This window comes from Drosophila simulans, chromosome 4 (assembly GCF_016746395.2).
Source record: "Drosophila simulans strain w501 chromosome 4, Prin_Dsim_3.1, whole genome shotgun sequence".
NCBI lineage: Eukaryota > Metazoa > Arthropoda > Insecta > Diptera > Drosophilidae > Drosophila > Drosophila simulans.
Genome location: NC_052524.2, coordinates 426,904 through 454,238, shown reverse-complemented (window position 1 = coordinate 454,238; position 27,335 = coordinate 426,904). Strand labels below are relative to the sequence as shown.

The 27,335-nt window shown below is 36.9% G+C and overlaps 1 protein-coding gene and 1 long non-coding RNA gene across 20 annotated transcripts in view; one reads left to right on the top strand and one right to left on the bottom strand.

Moving 5' to 3' along the window:
• LOC6724712 (zinc finger protein 2) overlaps positions 1-12,516 on the bottom strand; it is a 39,909-nt gene extending 27,393 nt beyond the window's left edge. For 6 of the 15 annotated variants that reach the window (XM_016180658.3, XM_016180654.3, XM_039296196.2 and 3 more), the window contains exon 1: positions 12,251-12,417. In XM_016180658.3, coding sequence (XP_016037285.2) covers positions 12,251-12,253 — 3 coding nt within the window. In that variant the 5' untranslated portion in view covers positions 12,254-12,417. Of the gene's footprint in view, positions 1-9,949; positions 10,234-12,250 lie in introns of those variants that run through there. The other 9 variants (XM_039296198.2, XM_016180662.3, XM_016180653.3 and 6 more) reach the window with 7 other exon arrangements.
• Positions 10,866-26,874, top strand: LOC120285219. Of its 5 annotated transcripts, none has more exons than XR_006542019.1 (3): positions 10,866-11,649; positions 13,811-24,752; positions 26,112-26,874. It is a non-coding gene; the product is annotated as an uncharacterized LOC120285219 (long non-coding RNA). The 5 variants fall into 5 exon arrangements; XR_006542018.1 differs by having other exon boundaries at positions 25,042-26,874; XR_006542017.1 differs by having other exon boundaries at positions 13,811-25,066.
• The last annotated feature ends 461 nt before the right edge of the window (positions 26,875-27,335 follow it).

Genomic DNA, 27,335 nt, shown 5'->3' with positions numbered 1-27,335 from the left:
ATTAGGAAAATCAAACAAACTGAACAAATTTTTCAAATTAATGGGCGTTATACCTTGTTTCCATTTTAGTGGCGCTATGGTGAGTGGGCATGCGATTGGCGGTTTGTGGGCGAAAAGTGTTTAAAACGTGACTAATATAAATAAAATTTATATATGTAAATATATATAGTTATGACAAAGACACTAGAATGACAAGATGCGTAACGCCATACGATTTTTTTGCCGTGGCTCTAGAGGTGGCTCCAGGCTCTCTCGAATTTTTGTTCGAGAGCGAGAGAGCGGAGAGCGCTACAGCGAACAGCGAACAGCTCTTTTCTACGCTTACAGTGATAGCAGACAACTGTAGGTGTGCACATGTATGCTCATGCATTGTAAATTTGACAAAATATGCGCTTCACCTTAGAAGTTCTTAGACTTTAGATCTGTATTATTTTTGATCAATTGGCACCATGCGAAAAATTCTTGTTTTACATTGCCTTAACGTTATTATTATTTAAATAAAGCTTAGAAATAGTAATAACCGAATCTATGTACATAATATACCAAAATAAATTTCACAAATGACTTTATATTAGAATATTTGTCATTAGAGTATTCGGCTTGCGACGTGAGAAATATTAATAAGGCCATGATTGTTGAGTGCTTGTGTCCGCACTTCGTGGCTCAAGATATGACTTTTGCAACAAACTGTTTTCATGTTTTTTTTTTTTTAAATTTTTATTACTTAAATTTTTTCATACTTCGGAAAACTAAAGGCACCATCTGATCTTTTTTTTAATATTTGTAAAATACACATTAAAGTTTTTGAAATATTTTTAAAAATAATAAAAAACAAATGTGTATAAAAACATGTTGAGCATTAAGTGCAAAAGTAGTGTAAGTGTAAAAGTAGTCTATATATATTACACATAATTAATTATGAACATAAATATAAATATGTAAAGGGTAGCTAATTCGAGCGGCGATCTTAACAAACGAATTTAAAAAAACTTAAAAATTATAATAGTCAGGGCATGAATTTTTATTTTATTTCATCATATTGCTACGAAATTGGCCAAAACTCCAAATTGTAAATTCCTTTCTTCGATCAGAATTGATTTCGGCCCGAAAATCGTCTTCTAGCACAAGTGCGCACGCACACATATACGCGTTCTCGCCTCTTGTTTTTACTCACACAAGCAAGCAAATTCTATTTTTAAATTTCTTACGCTCTCAGCGTAAGCGAGCGGAAAGAGAGCAATTTTGGCGGTCACCAAAAAAGTGTCTGCATGGTGCCAAACCAATGTATGGCCGTTACGCATCTTGTTATTCTAGTGCCTTTGGTTATGGGCAGTATCAACAGCATATGTATGTGCCCACGTCCATATGACATATGACATTAAGGGAGACCAGTTAGTTGCAATGAAAATTTGTAAAAATATATAAAATATGAAATATAAAGTATGCTGAGCACGATTCGCTCTCGGCTAGATTTGAGATCGAAAATACATGAATCAAATCGTTGATTATTATTAAATAATCAAACAAAATTTTACAAAAGTGTTTTGCCTTTTATCAGAGTGTTTTATTTCGTGGCCCGCCCAAAGTTTAAATTTAATTAAAACTTTGTGGTGGTTAGAATAGAATTTGGGAAGACATATTGTTAACCGGAAAAATACACTATTTATGTAGCCTAACAGCATATTTATAGGCTAAGCATGTGGGAAACAATGCCAAAAAACTGCTGAAAGTTTTCGTTTGCTTTCCCAATGGCTGAGCAACGGACATCTAATAGTCGAGAAACTCGACTATAGCGATCTCTTTATTCAGTGAGCCATCTGTTTAAAGTAAGTTGTAATTGTTGAGGCTATGTTAATTTCCTAAAATTATTTTAGAAAAATGTCTTTTGGCGTTGTAGATTTTCGGTATTTGGTTGCTTGCTTTAGGTTTGAATTGCCATTGTGGCCCATGTTGGAGCAGACTTTAATACTTTCTCGATTTCTTGGCGTTCGTGACTTGAATTCGTTCTCTTAAACGTAAAATATTTGCCTCCACGTATATTTCGGTAGTTGAATTCCTGTAGTTTATAAACAAAAAACGTATAATTTCATTGGCGAGCCTAAATTTTGACACCATTGTGCATATAATTTAAAACACAAGAGAATGCTATAGTCGAGTTTCCCGACTATCAGATAACGGGTATCTACTCAGTAAGTGTGAATGCGAACGTGAATGCTTTACCTCCACGAGTAACGGGTATAACAATATAGAACGCATAAGTTAGATAGATATAAGATAGAACCCATTATGTATATGTACAAAAAAACCTTAAAAAATAAACATTTGTGTGGCTAAAATCGTAGATTAGGAAGTCTTTAGAACAATAATGATATAGAAATCATTAAAAACATGCATTCGGCTAAACATGTTTATTGTTTTTCTATTGGAAATATCTGAACATCTCAGCACCATTCCCAAATGCATGCATAAACTATAAAGTTCGGTTTCCTCTTACGTATGTAGGATATGTATGGTGCATATATACCTTGCAAATGTTATTCAAACACATTCACATACAAACATATATTTCCCTTCCCCGTTTTTTTATATCTTGTGATATAAGGCGAAGAAGATGATGATAATGATTCGCCAATTTAATAATAATTTGTCTAATAATTATAAGGCAACTATAATTAGGGGCCCATTAAAATACGAATTCGTTGGAAAATTTAATTTCAACAAAATACGGTTTGCCTGTCAGAGTCTTTTATTTCATCTCTCTGGTCGCTTTTCCATCTGTCGTTAGCAACCGCTCTCTCTCTTGGCAGTGAGATTTTATACCCGTTACTCTTACAGTAATAGGGTATACTAGATTCGTTGGAAAGTATGTAACAGGTTTTAGGAAACGTTTTCGACCGTTTGTCTGTTTGTCCGTTTGAACGTCGAGATCTCAGTAACTTTAAAAGCTAGAAGGTTGAGATTAAGCATGTTTCCACGCCCACCCTAACGCCCATAAACCGCCCAAAAATGTATGATATATTTTGACTTTTGTATTAGTTTTGTAAATTTCTCCCCGCCCACTCTACGCCCACAAACCGCCCAAAACTGCCACGCACAAGACTGTGATATTCACACTTTCGAAAAATGTTTTGCTTTGATTAAGTTTCATCGTTTAAATTTGGCCCTCTTGTTTGTTTGATATATTTACATTTATATCTGTGTTAAGAATAAATATAGAAATTTCTCGTTAGACCTCACACTTGCTGAGTAGGGGTATCTGATAGTCGTGGAAGTCGACCACACTTATCAAGTTGGATTACGTCATTTCGGTTTGTATTTAAGAGAATTCCAAAATTTAATGATCCAAATATTAGTTGAAACGATTAGAAAAGAAAGTCCTTTGATCAAACCAGATTTTCATTCGGTATAACACAGTTTTTTTAATACACCATTTTTTGCTACATCCTGTGGGAGCTTCCAAATTCTACACGAAGTGCAATAGAAAGAACGAAATAGCACGTATACAGAATATCGAAAAATGTTATCATTCGTTCTAATTTTGAGCAATATTCATTAATTGTAAGCTAATGTCGTTACTTTTGTGCACGGATTATCTTCCCTTTACTACGTTTCTAGTGCTTTGTTTCTTGTTTTACCTTTTCTTTAATATAGGTAAATAGTTTTCAAACGTTCATAGGTAATAGGCGAACTGCAGGGCTTAAAGGCATTTTCCAGGTTCAGTATCTAACAAGCCGAACTACATATGTATATTGAAACGCACACATGTGTTTTCCTTCCTGCGATACCCTTAGAAAAGTAACATAAACACAAAAACACGAGAACATAAGGAGCAACAAGATGGGAACGGACGAAACCCTTATTGACCGTGAAGATAAAAGCACCACTAACTCAATAACACGGGAAGTAGGTGCTAAAACACACGCACATGCTCACCGAAACACAAGACCAGCGCAAGCCAAACAAAAACACAAGCCAAGAAGCAATGGACAAGTATAGAAATATACGGATATGTATTTTGACCCACTCACAACGTTCGACTGGGCACTTGCTCCTCACGTGAGTCAGTGTAGTTATGCCTCACCCTTGGAAGTCTTGAGCACAGGGGACATCTTGTTTTTGAATGAATTAACTGCACGCATTAAATGTAAGGAGAGTAATATTATTTAACTAAAAATATTGGTTGGTGGTGGCGCTGTGGCATATGAAATGTTTCTGGCTCGAGAGGGATTACACATACATGCCTAATCTATTTAAAATCATTTCAAGAGTTTTAACGCCTTTGAAGGCGTTCTTGGTCTGAATCAACAGCTTAATCGATTATACGTATGTGCCCTCTTACCGCCCGATTGCCGCTAATCCGAGTATGTCATTAATCTCTCAGTTTTAGAGCTGTCTGTGTTATTCGTTTTATAGGTGAGTACCGAATCGGAAAGTAGATTTGGTCCAAACTATAAGAAGGTGTACGGGAAAAAGTTTAATGGTAAAATAAACTAGATGATTACATTCATATGTATTTTTTTAACTCTGAGCACTAACTTTTTCTTAATAGAAGTGTAAACGTCGACAATAATGCTGGTGAATTGTTAGTTTGTATTCTGATTTGAAATTTCTGGATTAAGAAATAGTTTCGTTATAAATCAAGTTTTGCTACTCCCCGAAGTCTAAGGCTCGGATTTGGCAAGTTGTGCAGGATGCATGGTCAAAAATTCCTCACAAATGTTGCCAGGACCTGTGCTGGCTAACAAAGGCAATCCAACCAAGTATTAGGCCCTAATTAACACATTACAAAGAAAAACCAAGTTCGTTCTAAGTCAATTTGAATTTTGTTACTATTATTTCATTGCACTGCTATTTTAGAATTTCTGCCTATAATGTTGTTTTAATCTATATTTTCAAAACTATTGAAGAAATAAAAGTGAAACATTTGTTGAATTGTTTGAAATTAAATACCTAACGATATTATAGAATAAATTTATGAATTTTTTATCTTGAACTCGCAGGGGCCAAGCACTGCTATTTTTATGAACACAGTTATAAATGACTTTTGACTTATGATTAATATTTTCAAAATCAGAAATTCTATTTCTTGACAATTGCGATTTCGGTTATTTGAAAATCTTATTGCCTAATACTCGGCTAACGAATTTGTAACTTTCTTGGAGCTAGTCTAAAATAATTTTGGTAGAAAAATAAGAAAAATCTTTTTTACCTTCGTTATACGAAGTATGTAATTTTGTTACAAAATATTTGTGTAACGCACTAAAGGAATAGTAAGATGTGCGAATTTCTTAAAAAAAATGAGCTCGATGATTCTTATGTGTACCAATCTCATCCATTTTATCCCAACACCATATATGGCTCGACCAATTAAAATACTCGAAGAGCTGCTGCTGCGTGTATGTGTAATCGTAATTAATACAGTCACCGAGGGGAGAGCAAGAAGGAAAGATGTGACGTGAGGGTGGGGCTGTGGGGGTTGCGGGAGCACTCAGCGCACATTAAAACGACCAATCAGAAGATGCTATGCGGTAGTCGAAGGCCGCAGTGGTGTGCGAAGTGCTCAGCTCACACGCCACACACTAGCACACGCTCTCTGTCTCTGTCCGAGCGCGATTTATATGGCACTTTCCGTGTGAGTAAAAAGTTTTACGTGAGTCTGGCGAGGGGGAGGATACTAACACATGAACATTGATGATATGTGCGTGTGTGTGGCACATGCATTATGTTTGCATTTGAGGACGACGTACAAAGATTTAGCCAACAGGCTCACATCTGTATGTATATCCATATGTGTACGCGTACATATCAGTACACATGCGCTTGGAGCACATTTAATGGCCGACAATTACATATGATATGCAGATTTGTATCGCAAGACCTTCGTCAGTCGTCGGTCGTCTGGGGGTGAGTCTAATTCTAAGTCTGAGTTGGAACCAGAGTCAGAGTCTGCATCGGTCCATTTCTTACGCCACGCCTATTCAGCTCGTACGCTTGTTTGTTTTTAACCGAGCTTTCACACTCCCATCCACATTCATTGACGCGCACTGTGCGCGGGATTAGGTTTCGGGTTACCAACGAGAGAACTGAAATAATTGAGAGCGGAGAATAGGAATCCCTAAAGCCCTGAGAGAAAGGAAAGTCAAGCAAATGTTGCAGAACGAGCTTAAGCTTCAGCTTCAGCTCTCCACTCCTACCAATCCTATTTTATTTAACCAAACAAGCGAAAAACAATGAGAACAACTAAATCATTGCCACCGCACTCTGCCTCGCTCGCACTCGTATGCGTGCATACGGTTTTCGCCCGCATATACATAGGTGTGTGCCAGCGCTCACTCGAAAGAAAGAGATGCGAGACAAAGCTGCGGAGCGAAATTTTCTGTCGTTGTGTTGACGGTAAGGGGGGTCGGTGCTGTTGGGTGAGTGAAGGGTGGGAGCTGACTGAGAGAAGTAACTCTTAATTTAATTAATATTGACGAACATAATAGAAAGAACCGAAGATAGAGAGAGTGCAATTTCGTTGCGGATGGATCTGGCTCTCTTTCTCGGTCACCCTCTCTTTATTCCTCCCTTCTCCGCTCACAGCCCCGGCCAAAATCACTTTTGCCATTTGAGAAACTTGCGCCACCGCAACAACAGCAACAGAACGGCATCAAAAATAAAACAGGTTTCCAACGCTCGGCTTTAGTTTCGGCCCCTGGTTCGGGTTCGTTGTCGGCTTTGTTGCTAATTTCTATTTCCATCCTTGTTGTTGCTTGGGCCTCATTTCGCGTACCCCTTTAGGCTGCCAGTGTGCGTGTACATATGTCTCTGCGCGGTAATTGTAATTGTATGCGCACTCACGAAGCGGGCCCTGGTAAAAGTTGAGACAGATGTGGAGGCAGAGGCTGGGGTGCCTGGAGGAGACGGAGACACCGTGGCGACTCGTCGTTCGGCTTGGTCCCAGGAGGAGAATCGCTACGCCCACAATCCAGACCATCTCCCTCTCCTATCAGCGAGCGGTGCGCGAGTACAAATATAATTTATATGTAAATAAATAATTTATACATAATGCGCTGCTTGCGCTTGGCTTCGCTACTGACTGTATCTCGGCGTCTCGTCAGCCCCAGAATATGATGATGGTGTCTCCTTTCTGCATATTTTCGGCCCTCTCCGAAAAGGGCCTTCGTCGTCGTCGTGGTTGTTGTCGTCGTCGTACCTAATGGCAACGTTGGAAAGCAAAGTACTTCGAGCTGCGGGTGAGTGTGGGTCCAGAAGGACAGAGACGGGAGAATGAGGCGCTGATGGGTAAATAGAGTACAAGACGGAGATGGGAATATGAAGAACACAATTACCCGGACGTGGTATTTCAGGGAGCATTGGGACATACATACATTTCGGCCTCTTTCTCCTCTCCTTTCTTTTTCTCCCGTCTCTATTCTGCTTTTTTTCATATTTCGCTGCTCTGAGAAATTTTTTATTACAATTATTCCTGCGATTTTCGAATTATTGTTCATTTGAGACAAACTACCCTTACCTCAGAACGACTTACGATGACATTCTCTGACTCTGGTTTTCGCTTGTACTACTTCTCAAAGTTTGAGCGTGTTCAATTATTAGTATTTATATTAAAAAAGAAACCGAAAATAAAATAAACAAAATACAGCTCTCCCCCGCACCCATATTGCTGTGCTCGGCCGTCATGCCGTCAAAAATGTCCCAAACCATCACCAGGGTATTTACCCATTCAACACATCTACGCTTGTATGTAAAGAGTAGACATATATTCCACCTATTCATCCCCACTTCACAACTCCGCAAGGTATACTCATTCTCACACTCAGGCACGGGAACGGCTTGTAAATGTTACATGAATCTTCATACATACACCTACATATATACACGCTTGTATGTTCCTACCCATACTCGTTTTAAGAAGGAGGAACTCTCGTTTGTTGTTTATTGTGATTCCACATACTTTTTATTTTAATATCGTTGTTCGTCATTATCGATTTTTGCGTCTCTCCTTTGAAATTTGCCTCTATTCTTCGCCACGCGAGGAAATCATCCGGGGTACAGGCGGATCTTAGGTCCCGCTTGAGGGTTGATGGATTTTAGATACCCACAAGATAAAGAAATGTAAGTGTATGTACATAAAGGCGAGACGCAGATTCGACAATATAAGCAGCAATTAGTACGAGGCATAAATAAGTATGAACTTATCCGAAACGAGCGCACACTCAACTCTGTTTTATTTACCTACATATTTACCAGAGAAACTTTCATTTAATTGGTTCCCATGCGAGCACCCACGTATTGCACACATATATATATATATATATATATATCAAAGCTTATGTGCATGAAATCGGTAACGAACAAGAAGCATGTAAATAACTACCAAGAGAATATCCAGAGCGTGCGAGAGAGACGGTTGGAGTGTGGAAGCGTTAGTGCTTAATTGGTTGTTCTGGTAATTAAAATTGCGCTAAAGAGAAGGTTTCCCCATTCTTTCTATGGACATAGTGGTTTGGCGTGGTGGTTGAGGGATTCTGCTGGCGGCAACGAATCACGTATGCCGTGCCAAGCCAGTGACAAAGCCAATGGGGTGTGATTCTAACGGCGTCAATTAACGCTGTTCTATAAACCACCCACCTAGCCACCCACAAATGACGGAAAACACAAATAGCAAAGCAAATAGCAAGCCCACAGAGGAAGAGGATTGGGGCGGCAGGTGCGGTCGTACGGCAAGGGGAGAGAAAAGACGAGGAGGAGTAAGTAGCGATACAAAACAGAAGGGAGAGGAGCGGGAGCCGCGGACTTTAAGTAGCGACAACCGACCAATCAAGTCGCGCTTTGGCGGTTGTCGCATTCAGTCGCTTTACTCTTCTTTTGATTCCGTTTCCGCTGTTTCTGCCATGATTCCACTGTTTCTGCACTGGCAACACCAGAGATTTAACAGCTAAAGAGCGAAGGCCCTAAGCTCTCGCTATGAGGGCTTTGCTCTCGTCACCATTGCTTTTGTCTGTTCTGTGCTTAATTACTGGATGATTTTAGTTCTCTGCTCGGCATTGTTATGTTTCTGTTCGGCTCAGCTTATTTCGGTAAAGTTCGATTCGTTCGTTGAACCAACTCTCAAGACTCAAAGCACAAGCGACTAGTAATCTCCTTCCACCTCTCTGTGGGAGCTTCATCGTCATTGGCTAATTAGAAGTCTTTTAGTAATTAAAATGTTCCAAAGGGTGACTTGACATGATGAACCAATAGCTATTATTTGGTGCGCTTATATGAATCTCTAATTCCGCAGACAATAAAGCTTGCAAATACTTGTTCGTTATTAATTGGCAGCCTTTGCTGTTAAAGAAGAACTTATTTAATTAATTAAGTTTTATTTTGATAAAAATGGAACGACTACATCATACAGCTGACATAAGAACAGTAGATAATGTTATTTTTATATTATTATAAATTAAAAAAGAAATTAAATAGAAGTTGTTGTGACTAAAAAATTTACAAGTTATATGACAATAAATAATATTAGATTAAATCATATCATATCTAAGTGGACCCATTTTTTTTTGGGTAAAAAGGCTATATCTTTTCTCAAAATTAACCGTCATTGGAAACATTGTCGATCTATAATATTTGGGACTCAACATCGAAGGTGTAACCGAAAATTCATTTTGTTTTGAGGTATTGCTGAGGTAAGGATATCTTATAGGCTGTAAGGGTATGTTTAGTCGATATATGTACTCGAATACTGAATACGTTCTTGTTTTATTCATATCCTTAATACGATTTTTAACTGTTGTTTGTACTGTTTGTACTTGAAAATAAATACTAACGACATATCTCCTTTTATCTATGTATGTATATCTTCTTGAGGCTATGATTTGATGATTTGTATACAAAGAGCCAATTTTGCACAGACAACTAGACAACATACCCTTACCAAATCTAATATTTTACTCACCTGAGGTGCTTATGAAAAGTTGAATCCTTAAGCCATTCGACGAATGGAATGCTGATCCTTCAAATAGGGCATTCGATTTCTGCTTGCTGATTTTGTTTTTGCACTTATGTTTGCGTGCGTTTAGACTTGGAGTAAGTTGGGTTATTAGCTAGTTCAATCGTGAATTACTTTAAGTTAGCGGCGATAGTTTGTACTATGTTATGTTTTATCTTTAGGCTTAAATATTATAGGAACTTTTGAATCGAGCGCTTGTGGATTTGGGCGAGATAATTAGCCTGCGGCACCTAAAGGGTAATTTTGTGAACAACTTTATTATTATTTTCCCCTGAAATATTTATCTATTACACGCTAGTGTTATACACTCGAAGTGTGCAATGTTCTTTAGACATATATATATATTATATATATATTATTAAAATATTTTACTGACCCTCAAATAGGGTCTCTCTCAATAGCGTTTGCGGTTTTGATTTTGCATTTGTGTGCAGCCATCAACTTGAGACAGGTGGTAAATAGGCAGGATGTTAGGGAGAAGACGGCAGGCAACAGCAAGGCTTAAAAAGAACCCAATTAAGTAAAAACCGAGATGTGCCAGTGTATGTATATAAGTATGTATATAGGTGTATGCGGGTGTAATTGCCGTGACCGGTGGCAGGTGACAGTCGAAAGGTGATCGACCCACAGCAGTCAGTTGGCAACACAAAAGTAGTTTTGCCAAGGACTTTACCACCTTATAACCACTTTTTTTAAATAATGATGGTACTAAGGACCAAATGTGTACATATGTATGTACATAGGTACGAGATATGTACATAGGTGGGATATCATAGGATTGACAAGACATTAACTTTCACACATAAACTTTTATTTATATAGAACGTACGGGTGCTGAATACTAAGTTAAATATCTTTTTTTTTCTTACACTTGCAATTATATCTGCAATGTGTGCAAATTTCAGGAGAGCAAATCGAGCGAATTAGACGATTGGAGTGTGTGGGTGGATGGGTGCAGGAGAGTGTGTTTGCGCGCGTTACGCCCCTTGATTTAATTTGCCAACTTCTTGGGATTTTGCATTTTAATATAAACACTTTTACTCCTAGTTGGCTGCTTATATCGAAAGCGAGACAGTTGTCTCTTTTTTATACACACATTTTCACACACGCACAGTCACAAACACAGTCACAAGTGGGAAGTTCTGCTTCCTTTCCCTCCCATCACTTGCCATCCGCCCACCCCAGTGCAGACACCGCGACGAAGAGGGGAGAGCTATCAAGACCAAGACAGAGACAGAAATAGAGACAGAGCGTTTTTGCATATACTTCTCTCGTGGACCACGTGCTCATTAAATCGCTGACGGCAATTCATAGAGAACATCCAACAACCGACTAGCGCGGCACAGCACCCTTTCCTGTGGTGTGCTCTTTTCAGCTTCTTTCCTTTCCTGCGATTTCCATTCGCACACCCTCGTTGCGCTCAGCTCGAGGCAGCTCGGCTTTACTCGGCTGGGATCGTTTGGCACATAATGCAATTAAAAATAAAAAACTATTCCCGGACGGAATCCGTTGCGATAGCTTCGATACATCAAAATAGTGCAGGATTCTCTTCATTAGAAGTGGAATAAAACTCTGCTCTTCTTGTCTACGGATTGAAGTTTTTGTTGCTAGGGACCAATACTTGCACATCATACATACGGATAAGGGTGAGTGTATTGTTTTGTGCTCGGTACTGCACCGTTAGCATGCACCCGTACAATATATTTCCGACTTGATTTAGACATGTAGCAGAAGCAAACTGAATATTTTACGAAGAAGTGCCGCAGAATTGGTCCGACATGGTTATTCATTCTAATCGAATGTATCCATTTGCAGGTATGGGCAGGAAGTGGGGCTGATCTCACACTGCATTTGATTGAAACTGTTCGAAAGGTTCACGGTGTTATGAATTCATGCCATTATAGCTTTTACTTTTTTTGTGATACACTGTTCGACACAACGCAAAAGTAAATGGTAAGCGATGGAAAACTCAAGTAGACGCGCAATAACAACGCGCACCCATATCGAACTTTACATAGATATCACTATCCGCAGAATTGTGATTGGGCTAGCAGTGAGTGAGTTACAAAGGTAACACATCAAATCAGATTGCAGTTAGTTTCACTCTTTGGTTGATTTTTATTATCGCACTTTTTACGTTTTAGCGCGAATAGTCACAGTCACATTTAGTCTCACAGTCACGCCAACGGCAAATATATCATAATGAAGATCTACAACGAAACCGCATCTTGAGTGCTCAAAACTCACCATCCGACCCGCATCTGACTCATTCAACGTTTTTTTTCGACTGAGCTGAGAGACAGGCTTACTTGTTTACTTGCTGCTCAATGCGCTCCGGCGCTCTCGAGCTCTGCTCTCCTCTTCTCTATTCTCCGAAAGTCCGACCGAGCCGAACAGAATCGAGTCATGCGTACAAAGCAAGATTCAAGAGAGACACTGAGAGACTTTTGGAGATTTCCGTAATGGGGTAATTATTGCCACGCAGAGTGGTAATTACGATAGAGCGAGACGGGAGATGATGTGATAAAACGGTGTACCAATGTGCTTTATGCTTTCACATCGAGCCTCTCTTTTCCTCATTTAATTTCTGCCTGTTGGTATGCATGTGTGTGAGCCTTTGTTTTGTGTGGGTGCAGCTTGGGCAATCATCTTTCATTATTTTTGTATTACTGCCGACGGATGTTAAAAGTTCCAACACGGCAAGTTGCACATCCCATTGTCTGCAGAATGATCAGAAATATTATAGTAATTAAACTGGTACAAAACTATCACAATGTCTCTTTTGAACCGAAATACCTACAGACTAGCTTCGTGGGTCAACCTTAAAAATTAGATCCTTTGTTTTCCAAGCATTTTTTTTATTTTAACTTAACAAAACTACTTAATATTTGTATTAGGAGATATCAAAAATATTTATAAGAAAAAAAAAATATATATATAATATTAGTACCTAAATTCGTATGACATTGTCATTAAATAAAATTTTTTATTATGTGCAAGCCGATTAAGCTTTTCCCTCTTTTAATTTTTTAAAATTTTTTATGCTCGCTATAGTAAAATGTATGCGACCGCAGATGATCTTGATCTAGCAGAGCCGATCAGGCATGTCCGTTATGAATTATGAAACCTAACCATTGAGTTCTTTTTAACATTCTTCTGAGCCAAAAAAAAGAATTTTTATATTTCCACGAAATGTCTTGCGTAAATATTCTTAAAATATCATGCGTACATTTGTTTAATTCAGTCCGCCTTTTTCTTTCTATACTACTATATCATAATATCATATAGCTCCCATCGGAATAGTCAAAAAAATGCATGGAAAAATGTTTCTTCGTTGAACAAATCACTCGAATCATGAGAAAATAAATCAACATTTTTTTATTTATGAAGAGTTTTTGTGGGCTTTAGAAAGGGCATGGTCAAAAGCATCAAATAAAAGGCAAATGACAAACTTGACTATCAGATTCTCAACTAGTAGCAGTGCGAATGAGAAAGTACAACATTTTTTAGACTTATCGATATAATCGATCAGAAAGACAAAATAAATCGAAAAGTTTGGGGCAACCCAAACCATCAGGTAACAGATTTGCGATACGTCTCTGAAATGTCTTTGGAATCTGAATGCTTAATAATCGAGGAGCTCTTACGGACAGACGGATTCATACGGATCGAATCTAGTTAACCTGATCAAGAATATACTTTTAGGGTTTTTTTCAACGAATCTGGTAAACCCTTTTAGTCTACGAGTAGCGTAGTCAATTTGTACATGCATCTCTTTTTTATCTCTTTTTATTTTATCTCTTACAGTTTCCGAGATTTCGATGTTAATACGGACAGACGGACATTTCAAGTGATCCTGCGCTTATAGAGGGAATGCTACAGCCGACTATCAGCTACCCGTCAGTCAGCTAGGGGAAAAGAGAACGAGAAATTTCAACAGTTTTTGGCATTGGGGAATATAATAAGAAAAGTCTTAAGTTGTTCAAAGGGATGGTCGCGACCGTTTTGGGCAAAAACCAAAAAATAACAAAATATTTTTCAAAAGCGTGGGCGTGGCAGTTTTGGGCGGTTTGTGGGCGTTAGAGTGAGCTTGGCAACAAGCTTGCACTGCCTCTATGCGTCTAGAATCTGCATGCTTAATCTCAACCTTATTTCCTTTATAGTCCCTAAGATCTGGACGTTAATACGGACAGACAGACGGACGGACAAGCCCAGATCGACTCGGCTATTGATCCTGATCAAGAATATATATACTTTATATGATGGGAATCTCTTCCTTCTATCTGTTACACACTTTTTAACGAATCTAGTTTTCGCATTTACTCTACGAGTAATGGGTGCATATATACAAGCGATTTTCCGCGTTCGAATGGAAATTTCAAAAATGAAATATTTTATGAATATACAGCATATATGTACATATGCCTATGTAAAAGTATACTCACCGTCGCACACGCAGTACTTTGAATTAGCATTCTTAATCATATATGTATATACATTCGTATTTCGACAAGGCAAGAACATACATATTTACGCGGTAGTCTGTTGCAAAAGTCGCGTCTGCGTTTACACTTTTAACAAGAAATGAAGATAACACGCATGTCAGAGGGGAAAGGAATAGATAAAACCCTTTCTGGCACTCACTCTCTTTCGTTTAACGTCATGCGTTTACTCTCGCTTTTACATACTCGCTAATGCACGGCAAGGTATTAGAATACGCTTATATACCCATATATATGAAACAAGAGAGAATGCTATAGTCGAATTCCCCGTTTCTCAGCGAGTGGAAATTCGAATTCGCGAAATTGTATTATTTATCTGGCATATCGATAGATATGGGAGATGGGAGAATAAAATGGGAAAAAATTAAAAATTGGTCGTTTTGATTGTGTAAGGAGGGGCATGACGAAAGTGTTTTTGGTATACCGATAGAAATTGGCAAGGCAAACGACAAATTTTGGAAAAGGACATATTCCTTGCAGTTTTGGGCTGCTTTTGAGCGTTAGAGTGGGTGTGGTAAGAGCAAAAAGTTTTTTGCCAAATCGAGAGAAATTTACAAGACCAATAAATATATGAATAAACATAAAAACATTTTGGAAAAGTGTGGGCGTAGCTTTTATTGGCCGTGGGAGTTAGAGTGGGCGTTACAACATTTGGAAACAAACTTGTGCTGCGCTTATGTCTCTGGAAACTGCATGCTTAATCTCAACATTCTAGCTTTTATAGTTCCTGAGATACGGACGGACAGATCCAAATCGGGTCGGCTATTGGGCCCACAATTTTTTTCATTATACCCGTTGCTTGAAGAGAAAAAGGGTGTAATATATTCGTTGAAAACTATGTAACAGGCAGAAGTACGCGATTCCCAATATATAAAGTATATATATATTCTTGATCAGGATCATTAGCCGGATCGATCTGGCCATGTCCGTATGATAATAAGAAATATATATATCATGTACTATAAAATTAAAAAAGAGCTAAAAAGGTTGAGATTAAGAATACAGATTCTAGAGACATAAACACAGCGCAAGTTTGTTGACCCATGTTGACCGAAACACTGTGGCCACGTTCCTCCATTCACCTATAAGCCGCCCAAAAGCGGTCACGCCCACACTTTTAAACAAGTTTTAGTTTTTTCTCATTTTATTTAACAATATCTAATGATAAAATTTTGAGTTCGCATTCCCACAAGATGAGTAACGGGTATCTGATAGTCTAGACTATAGCATTCTCTTTTGTTTTCTTTGTATATTGGAAGTTCTAGAAAATCCAGTTTTTCGTCATTCGTCCAATTCATATTCCTTGTATCTATAAACAAACCTAGCTATCAGATAAAACACTCAGGTGTCAATGTGTTTAGTTTATATGTTTCATCCACGAGAATGGCAGTTGACGTAGTGACAAAGCGTGGCAGGAGAGAGTGCGGAACGAAAAAATTAAAATTGTGGTACATCGACTCGGATGTTGTACATAATCATCTACATAACATACATATATGTATGTATAGGGTCGGATACGCTTCCTTCTACCTGTTACACATTTTTGTGTAGTATGCACTTTTACTCTACAAGTGACGGATATAAACATTTTTCCGAACCTAGAAGATGCATATCAATAGGTTTTAAGACGCAAATCTTTAGACATTTCCAACGCCTTTTAATCAGTAGCTTCACAATTGCCATGCACACATAAATTCGCCATACAGAACTTGGAAAATAATTAATTAAGTAATTTCTTAAGTCATTAACAAATAATTCCGATGAGACAGGGCCCCGGCTTTTAGTTATTATTACGTTCAGAGGGACCTATTTCCCAAAGGGTAGTCTACTGATTCAGAAGAAGCTTAAAGTAATGGGAAGAGCTGGTAAACTACATATGAATCGATGAGTACACCGATATTCAGAATGCATTGCTTGGATTTAAAAAGAAACCAAATGTTTCGTGTTTATCACATGCTTATGTACAATTACCGTGTTGGGTACACATTCCCTTGTAAACATACAAACTGAGATATGCAGTATGCAAAGGCTTTTGTGTTTGGATATTTTAAGTAAATACAGGTGAGCAAACAAGTTTTTGACGAGGTCTCCGTTTTGACTCTCAGATAAACTTTTGTTTCCGTGGTCACTGGGTTTGGAAATCACGGGTTCTTGTATTTAAAGTCGAACAGATCAATATTTAAATTATTCATCGGTATGCCTATGCATGTCAGTGCATTTGTATTTTCTGTCATAAACCCGAAACCCAAAAACCATGTAACAAGGTAATAGTCACACCGATCCGCGCTTGTCGGCTAGCCTTCCAAAAATAAATAGGGAACACACATAAATAAATGCAAGTGTTTTAACAATAATTTCGGGAATATCTTTTTATTTATATGATATAATTTTATTTTACGTCTCCTTAGGGTCGGGTGAGCCAGTTAGCCAGATTCTGAATCTCAACTTTTTAGCCTATATAGTTCCCGAGATCTACAGACTCACACTCTTTTCAACGAACATAGTGCACCCATTTACTCTATATAATATATAACATTTTTGCTTATATTTTGCTTTCGTATCTGTTGAAGATAGCAACAGGTTGTAGAATTAAGTAGTTTTTCACGGTAAAAAAAAGTCGGCAACATTTTTTCTTATTTTCTGTTTTCAAAGTTGAGCCCTTTTCCTTTGTTATGTTCTCGACATGTGGGCCGACACTTTAGAGTTGGACAGTCGACAATTTATTGATGTGATTCGACGATTGTTCCCTTTTTCATTGACGAGAGGCCTATTCCAACTGGATTATCTGACCCTTTTGATCACGTCATTTTACGCGCATATGTCTGATTTCGGTTAAGTTTCGGTATGCTATAATACTTCAAATCGGTAATATTTACTGTTTTTACAATAAGTTAAAATCGAGTGATTTAGTTTTTTGTTTGAAAGATTCACATTCTTACTCGCATTCATGGACTATATCTTTTGTCCAAACGCATGAATAAATTAAAAGGTACATAGATTGGCTGACGTAATAAAGATTAGAATATGGAACTGCGTACTACGGTCGCCTAGTCACAAGGATTGTGTCGACTAAAGGGATTGAAAAATCACGACATGGGGTGAAAATATGGGTTGAATGATCACAAAACTTCAGTTCCTATGTGACAAAGATAATATACCGGGATAGATATTATACAGATAGACGCAGCGCAAGGTTTTTGACCCATGTTGCCACGCCTACTCTAACGCCCACAAACCGACCAACACAGCAACGCGAAAAAGTTATGGAAATGTTTATTCACCTCTCTTTTAACACTTTTAAAGTTTTTTTTTTAAATTTTTCTCATTTTTTTTCATTTTATTTAATATCCATTGATATGCCAGAAAATTATGCAATTTCTCGTTCGCTAGTGGAAATCACTAGCAGAATAACGGGTATCTGATAGTGCTCTGCTATATAATTCTCTCTTGTTTCATTTTACTCCTTGTCAACATCTATAGATATGCTAAAAAAATTCTGAAATTTCTTAAATTTTAACCATCAATAGCTATTAATGCATGGAAGCATCTGGTTTCTTCGTTCAAAATAATAAATTCTTACAGCAATATAAATATTTTTATGTTATCCCGCAATAAAGGAATATCGCAGTATTAGGATATCAAAAAATGTCACAAAAAATGTTCGTTTGATCAGTCGAAACATTAACACATCAAATACGTGCATATGTATGTATGCCCATTCATTATTTATAAATGTTTTTCGTATCTTCTATGGCGCACACACCTTAAATGACGATAGATGAATGGACGGGAACTCCGTTTGACGCTTTCTGAATGAATTTTAAATAGTTTTGCATATTTAAACTATTTTGTGCTGGCGGTACCTCTAGCAGCTTTCGGGCAATCACCAGTATGCCATTTCCATAGGTAAGCTACACAAATGTAAATCAAAACAGATCCCAGACTACAGTCGTGAAGATAATCAGAAAACACTATATTACAGTATTCCTAAGATGGAATAAATTCAGATAGAATTTTTGTTTACACTTACATTAATTATTTAAACCTTGTGTTCGTTGAATTACAGTGGCCTTGCAAAAACAAAATAAGTGATATCCAGTTGTTTGCTAACCTCCATACCCGGCGTCGACAATAAGTACGTTGTTGAAATTACCGAAATCGGCTAGAATTGGTAATAATGCACATACCTAAGATTTCGATTACCTAGATACAGGAATTCTATTCGTATAAATTATACAGATATAGTTTATAAAGTCAGGTATTTGTGTATAATATCCTTTTCATTGGCAACCACCCACTAAAAATACATTTGCACATGCACTTACCTGTTGTTTTACATATATAAGAACTAGTTTCCTTATTTTGCATTTCCATTAATGTCAAAATATGAATGGAAATAAACTAATGAGATAGGACCAGGTAGAACAAAATAGTCGGTTTCCTCGACTATCATATACCATCGCTATTTGGCATATTAATAGAAATTGGCTATAAGAACGGTTAACGGAACAAGTACCGGGAATAAAACAAGAGAGAATGTTGTAGTAGATGCGAACGAAAAGTTAAATATTTTTTCTGGGAAATCGATAGATATTGGGGAATAAAATGAGAACAAAATTTAAAAATTGTTTAAAAGTTTGGGCGTGAGAATTTTTGGAGGTTTGAACGCATTAGAAGAGAGGTGGCCAAAGTGTTTTTGGTATTCCGTTAGAAGATAGATTGGCAAGACAAACAATAAAACGAAGAAAATCGGAACATTTCCCAGTTTGTTGGCGTTAAAGTGGGCAACATGGGTCAACAAACTTACGCTGCGTCTATCTAAAATCTGTATGCAAAATACCCACTTTTAAGCTTTTATAGTTCTAGAAATCTCGATGGTCATTCGGACCATCGGAAATTTTCAGATCGAGTAGTATTAATAAATATGGTTACATACTTTTCAACGAGTCTAGGTCACCATTGCAAGAAAGCACGTAGTAACGAATGCACCAGGAGAGTATGCGAAGGCGACAACTATATACTCGTATGTACTCAAGGAAATGAAATGAAAATGAAAATAAATCTGTGGTCCATACGGGCCAAAGGCAGTAATTGGGCGGGATGAATTTTAAGATTTCCCATTGAAGTCGTCAAGTGCCAAATTAAAATTCAATGGGTTGCGCTTCATTATCCCAAATGGATGCGAAAACAAATGCGGGCGTTATTTGTTATTATTTCCCTAATTCCGGATGTTAAACGCCTATACAAGGAACCATCGCTGCCATCCCCAATTTTTAAATTCAAAGCTCTTTTAAAGCAATTAAACTGGAAACAATGTCCCCCATACAATTTGGTCGAAGCTGACCGCAGATTAGGTATTTAAATCTCTTTTTTTTACTCCCGCCTTCTCCAGAACTGTCAGCATAATTATCCGTTTAACGCTTTCGCCACTATTAGCAGAACGACAACATAATTAATTAATTTTTTTTGAATAAAGATGCAATGGTGCCATGTTCCTCTTAAGCTTCATTCCAGGCATCTGATTTTTTTAACTTCTTCATTAAAGTGGTACCTAACTCGAAAAGAATGCCTGTTTAATATTCTTGGAAAATGCGTCATTTTGCATTATGTGGTTTTCCAAAATGAGCCTGACATTTGAAATGATTTCTGCAGCCCATGACAGAAGAGCTTTCATTTAATTTAACAATAATTTGATAAGTGCTTCTACGCAAATGAGTTTGTAACAAATAATACAGTTGATGCGCACCACTGACTTACCAATTATAAAAAGTAATGTCATAGCATTTTAGTAGACGGGCGAGCGATCTAGGTAGAGTCAGTTTAGGGAATTAAATTAATGAAAATGGCATTTTCTTCAAAAATATTACACAATCTCTATGTCGCATATAAGCAGCTGTGGATTTTCGATATTTTGTTAAAGTAATTAGACATAGGAAGCGTTAAAAAATATTTCTAGGTGGTTTGAGATCAAAACGTAAAAACAATTCTCTAAATTGTTTTTAGGCATGTTCTATTAGGCATTAATAAACAATATATTTTTTGCGGTTAAAAACATAAAACTAATCCATTTTTAATGAAATTGTAGAGTAATAAGTAGAATAGTAATGTATGTACATATTTATTATGAGAACTTACTGTTGATTTCAGCTGATTCAAAAGCAATGCTCAATATAAACAATTTACCTGCAGAATAGGAACCAAAAATGTCTACCCAGTCAAAATCTCGGAACAAGGGCAGATTCAAGTTTGAATCTCTAAATTGGCACGGTCTTTTGAAATATGTTTTATTACTTGGGAGCCAAAATAGCTTGAATAGATTAATTGGAAGCAAATATTTCTATATGTAAACACTTACGTGTCTCAATGCTATCAATTGCGTTAGCCTCATGGAAAACCGGGGGTGAATGGATTTGGTGTACATATAATGAATTCTTATTCGCAAAAAGAGAATTAGCAGCCAGCACAAATAATATGTTGATGCATGTATTTCGAATTGGCTGCTTGGGAGTAGTAAGTGTCGCAGAACGCGTAGAGTACTCCCCGTAATTACGCTCTCCAGTTAATCAATGGTTACTTTGTGGTTTTTATGACCACTTTGGCGTAGGGGAGGGGATAATGTGTCTTATGCTTTAGCCAAATCTAATTATACGTCAATGACACTGCATATTGAAGAAGTCAGTACAGTCACCATTGACCTATTATGGTTTTCTTTTTGGATTCGATGAATATAAATTACACATTTATGGAAATCGATATTTGTTCGAATTCAAATACTTTATACATATTTTGATGATTTAGATAATGTCGTCACAAACTGAACGCTTGATAATTTGACTGGGCTTTATGAAAGTGGATGATAAACAATTGACAAAGCTGGCTTCGACACATATACACATACATATGAAAAAACTGATGAGTACCGAACACTTTTTGATCACAAACAAAGAAAATATGATTTATATTTTAATATTTGCAATGAATTTGCTTTATGAAATAATCTATCTATTTAATATTATCTATCTAATCTAATATCTATTTAATATATTGTCTAAAACCTAGTGTAGATTAAAAATAAAAAGATAAAAAGGAAAGGAATATAATGAGGTATGTAATGTAAAATTCTGTTCAACTTTTGCGATAAAAAGTAATTTAGCACTTGACATTTGATACAGTCTAAAACTTTTTGTAATATCAGGACATAGTTAGTAGAGGGTGGGATCGTCACTTGTTTTTTTTACCTCGCCAAGAGGTGTCTTACACTTCAAGTTTTTTCGTAAGGCTATTAATTTTATATTTGTTTCTTACGTTTACCTCACCACTTTGAGGAGAAGTAGCTTGCAAAAACTCATTATATTCATAATAATAATCATTTATATTTTAAAATATTTTAAAAGTGATTTTATGTGTTCAATATTAAGAGTTTAGGATTTTTCAAAGCTATCAAATTTAAAGGGCTATACAGTTAAAATTACAAAAAAAAATCGTTAGACTTATTTTCAAGAAATCCAACAAAGTGAAAACGAAAGCAACCTTTTTTTCTGTTCCTAGGCAAATAATGTTATATACTTTTTTTATGGAAATACAGCCTTTAACCTTACAGGTTCTGAAATTATAAGCAAGATTTATAAATTATAGAAAGTGTACCTTATTTGAGTTCACTAAGCTAAAGTGGTTTTCCAAAAACTTCTTAAACAAAAAACCGAAATATGTTTAGATTGCTCCATCTAACCGTCCGAATGAACGTTGACATTTGGGGAACTTTAAAAGCTATAAGGCTGAGATTAGGCCCGAAACTGCCATTCAATTGAAATTTTTTATTTTATTTTATTAATTACTTGCCATTAGTTGATCAGGTGGCACCTCCGAAGCACGGCAAAATAAATATTACACACGAAAGTCTGTAACCCAAAATACACTCCCACTAGGCGCGTAAACGGTATTTGATAGTGGATGAACTCGAATACAGCAATATCTCTTGTGTTGTTTTACATTATAAAATATTTGAATATTTTGAGTTACAGACTTTCGTCTGCAAACTACTTTGGTTAGAAGAAATTGCAAAAACTCCGGCTGGAGCAAGCAACCTCGCGGCATCGATATTAACGCAGTTAATCGTATATCTCGGCACGCACGAACGACAAGAGGAAGGTCAAACAGTTGTCGACGCAACACACCCCCATCACCAAACACCCTAGCCAGATGGTCATCTCGGCTGCTAAGGCGGGCGACGTACAAATTAAGTTCCTGTAAATTTCCGGTTTGCATCGATGTAAATGAAACAAAGGCAATTAATGTGATTCGTGATTCTGATGCTAACACGGCGACAAAGATACCCCACTCTATGTGACCTTTGTAACCTTTTCATTTCACTCACTAAAAGCACGCATTTTCGCAGGCGCAAATCACAAAGAATGTGGAGAACGCGACGTGATATTCACACTGCTATTTTGCTACCGCTTTGAATGAAAATTAATAAACAAATAAAATTAAGAAAGCTTACGGGTTACAATTGAAGGTCACTGATACTTCTTATTCTTTACCGAAAATCTTTTCAATCTACTTGTAACCTACTTATTTGTACTTACTTTACTTTATTTTTAAATTGACACTTCTTCGGTTCTAAAATTAATCAAAATTAAATTATTTATTTATTTGAAATTTAAAAATTCTTATTTTCTAAAAATTCCTCGAATCATTACTATAGTTTTACCTCGTTAGGAGGTATGTGTGTTTCATATGTTCCTATTTACAATTTGATTAAAAATTTTTGTGACATTAAAATGTATAATACGTTATATATCATAATTTGATATATGTATGTATCCTTAACAAATGTACAATAAATAATGTAAATTTTGCCAAATTTGTAATGTTGTTTAAAAACAAAAAATACAAAAACGTTTCTTGTAGTAACTATGTAAAAAATTTAAAAATAGTCGATTGCGTAGTTTTTGCGCTAGAATGTTCACAGAATTCAGAAGTGACAATAGCACACTTTATCGTTTTCTCTCTAACTTCCTTGAAAACGATAAAAAAAAGAAATATCAATTATACATACATGTATGTATGTATGTATATACAAACGATTCAGCCCGAAGGTATGCATACATATTTTGCGGTTACTGCATTGCGTTGGCTCGAATGTATTTTAAATAATTTTTACATTTTCAGTGATTTTATGAGCTTCATTGCCAAATGCCTGTATGAAAATTAATTAAAAACAACTTATTAGAAATAAAAAAAAAATTATAATCAACCGGAGTAGAACTGCAGTCTTTCTTTTGGGAATCATGCTCTGTATGCGTATGCATGTTTGATTTATACGTTTGCTTGCTTTTTAACGTTAGTATTTATTAAGAAATAATTATTGTTTTGTTGGAATGGGGCAGATCGTGACCACCACAAACATTTGATTTAGTGCTCGTTGCGTTCTGTGAAGCCCACCGTCTTAAATATTAATGAAATTATGTCTTCCTTTATTAACAGCCGAGCGGACTTGCTCTCTTTCCATATTGCCACAGAAGTTCGGGGAAAACGCTGTTGTACTATCAGGAGGTATCGTTAATAAGTAGAAGCATCGTTACATAAATAAGTCCGATGAATTGCAAAATGTACACAAATCAAGAACGCCCATACATTTGGCCATTTACATTTACACATATGTATGTATGTATGTATGCTTGAATACACAACATCGATGTATGTGACGAGGGTAGATGTCCTTTCATTTTTGCAAGACCGAAAAATCGATTTTCCATAATTCAATGCTGGAAATTTCAGATGCTAAAACTGCCAAGAATTTTTTATCCAATTTTTCACAGACCGACAAAAAACTTTGGGGGTGCCATTCTCGTCGTTGGGCTTGGTCTCAAGTGAATTCCCTTCGAGTCCACGCAAATCCAGTTCTATGTGCCATCCATAGCGCAGCGTATTCCCGAACCAACGTTGCGGACCACCGTTACGAGCGCACAAAAAAAACTACCCCGACAAAATTATAATGAAGTTGGTGGTGGTGCAGAGGAAAGCAAAGTGTGCGTCGAAAACAGGGTACGGCGACCAGTAACGGAGAACAAGACCTGGGTCCCGCGGTCCGGGGTCCTGGGCACGGGACCAAGAGAATCGGGTGGAGTGGGCTTTCTTTGCCACCTTCCTTCCGCCTGCTTGTGCAGTTGGAACACCACCACCCTGGGTTAAAATTAAAAAAGCGAAAACAAAAACTCGGCGCGTTGGATGTTGTATGTATGTATGTAAGTATCTGCTTGCGTAGGTACATAAAAAACGAGATCATCCACGGTGATGAAACAGAAGCATCCCCAGTGCCCCTGGAATGTACAAATGTATGCATGTGTGTATGATTTTATGTATGTATGTAATTATGCATGCATGTGCGCGCACACAGCAGAGCATCGAAGGTATGGCAGTGTGCGTACGCACGCACCATTTATGCATGTGCTTATTTGTCGCTTTGAGGAATGCTTTAACTTCTGTTGTCCGCTCTTCTTTCTGGTGACCTGTGACCCTGACTGTGCGTAAAAGGACGACCGGAGCCCCACCATTGCAGGTAAAAATCGTGTCAACATGCAGCGTGAGTGCAGGATAAACAATTTAATTATCAAACAAGAAATTTTAAAACTCAGGTTTGCTCTTTGTTGCTAACAGAAATGAAGAAGGTGAGTTAACTTTTGGCTGAGAGTAACCAATACAATTTTTGTCAATTGTAATTATAATATTATGCTCATGAATGAAAAATGTTGATCATTATTAATCTAAAAGTCATGAATAAAGTAGGTTAACATGGCATGGGAGATGCGTGCATTCGTGTGTTTTTGTTTAATGTGTATTTTGGTATAATGTTAGCAACCAGATGTTTATTAGACAAAATTACAACAATTTGTTATTTTTATACTTTTTACGATGTTTATAGGGTATTTCAGATTCATTAAAAAGTCCATACGTATGTATGTAAGTGGTATTAAATTGGGCCCTGATCACGAGCCATGTCCGTTTGCCTGTATGTTAGTATAAGTGCCTATTTGTATGTCAACATTTTAAGCTATCGCCCTAGCATTCCCATAATCTAAGTAACAGTCTGAGTAACAGTTGAGGAACTCACTATAGCGTTCTCATGGATATTTATATTTTTAACAGAAACTGTAATTATAGTCGATTTTGGCTCCTAAATCCCAAACGCAAGCGTGTTATCTTGAGAAAACACAACTGTTAAACAGATTAGGACTTTGAATTCTAGTAATGAAAACGGATTACTATTTACAAGTTATAGGCGAAGGCACCTGATATACAGTGTTATTGTGGATTTACTCTTAAATTTGCTTATCACTGGAAAACTTTGTCTTGAACTATAAATTATTATAAAAATCTTGGCATACAATCCCTTTAAATTCTGTGTTACCTTTCGATTGGTGTATCTCCATGATTGGACTACAGATCTCAATTCTTCGTGAATATTTGTGAAGTAGTCGAAAAATCTCTCTCTCCGAAAAGATATTAAAACATTTTAAGGGCCTGACAGTTTTGTGTGGTTCGACGTTCTTAAGCAAACTTGAGCCGCTCGTCCGCTTTACTAATGCCTAACCTCAACTTCCAAGTTTTTTCCCAGATCGCAGCCCTCAAACAGAGAGACATGCCGGATGGACATATAGATAGACGGGCATCCGGCCCTGGCCAAATCGAGTCAACTAGGATCGGAAAGGCTCCTCGTTACGCACTTCACATCTCTACGAGTAACGGGAATAATTATAAGTGTTGTAGAGGGTATATTGATTTCAGTCGCAAGTTTGCAACGCAGTGAAGGAGACATATGCTACGATATAAAGAACACTATAATAAAGCTTCCTTTCTTGTTTTTAACTTTCAACATGTACATATATGTATATGGTGGCATTTGTAAGTATGTATTGGGGGTGTACTTTTTTACTGAGGGTGACAAACAACTGCTGCTGGGTACAGTTTTTTATATTGATTTTAATATTGATTTTGTTGCACATTATTAACATTTACGTCGAATCCATCCACACCACCGAAAACGAAAATCAATTCAGCTGTCACAAGAATTTAAACGTTTTAACCCTTTTTCTGTTTGATATTTGAAGCGGAAAACTATGTGTTGTTCAGTTTTTAACCCTCACATTTATACTGGCTATTTCTGGTATTTCAAAATGGCAAATATTACGTGTTTAGTTGTCTTAGTCTTACGTGTCTTAGTAAATTGAATTAGGTAATTAACGTTGCACAGTTACTGAATGCGGTCACGAAAACAGTCCCTGAAGCATAGATTCGGAGACATACTTATATTTTTTCCAATATAGAGGACCTTATTCTTGACATCTTTGATTCAGGATTTTTTAATGACCAGAGTCACAGTTATTGCTCAGTAATCAACAAAAATCGTTGATTCCAATGATTGTAATTTTATAATTGTTTTCTTTTTGACATAGATTAGGCCTTTCACTGTTTAGAATGGTAGCCGAGTGGTAGAGTTAACAAACCCTTTTCCTTCATGTAAAATACATAAATAATTCATCCTAGCGCTGCCCATGATACATACATATGTGCATACATAGTTACAATCTTGTATTACAGGTAATATTTAACTGTCTTATTTTCTTAATCTTTGTTTTTGTTTAGAGAAACGTATTGAATTAAATTTCTTTAAAGGATTTGTCTTAGATAAACGAAGTTCAAACATAAAGAGTAACTATGTAAAAATTAAAAAGCTGGCCAGTAAAATTCTTGATGTACATATGCAGCGCCACCTTTTGGATTTTTTGTAGTTAAAGTCATTTCCTTAACTATTCCCAGTTTTAGAACCA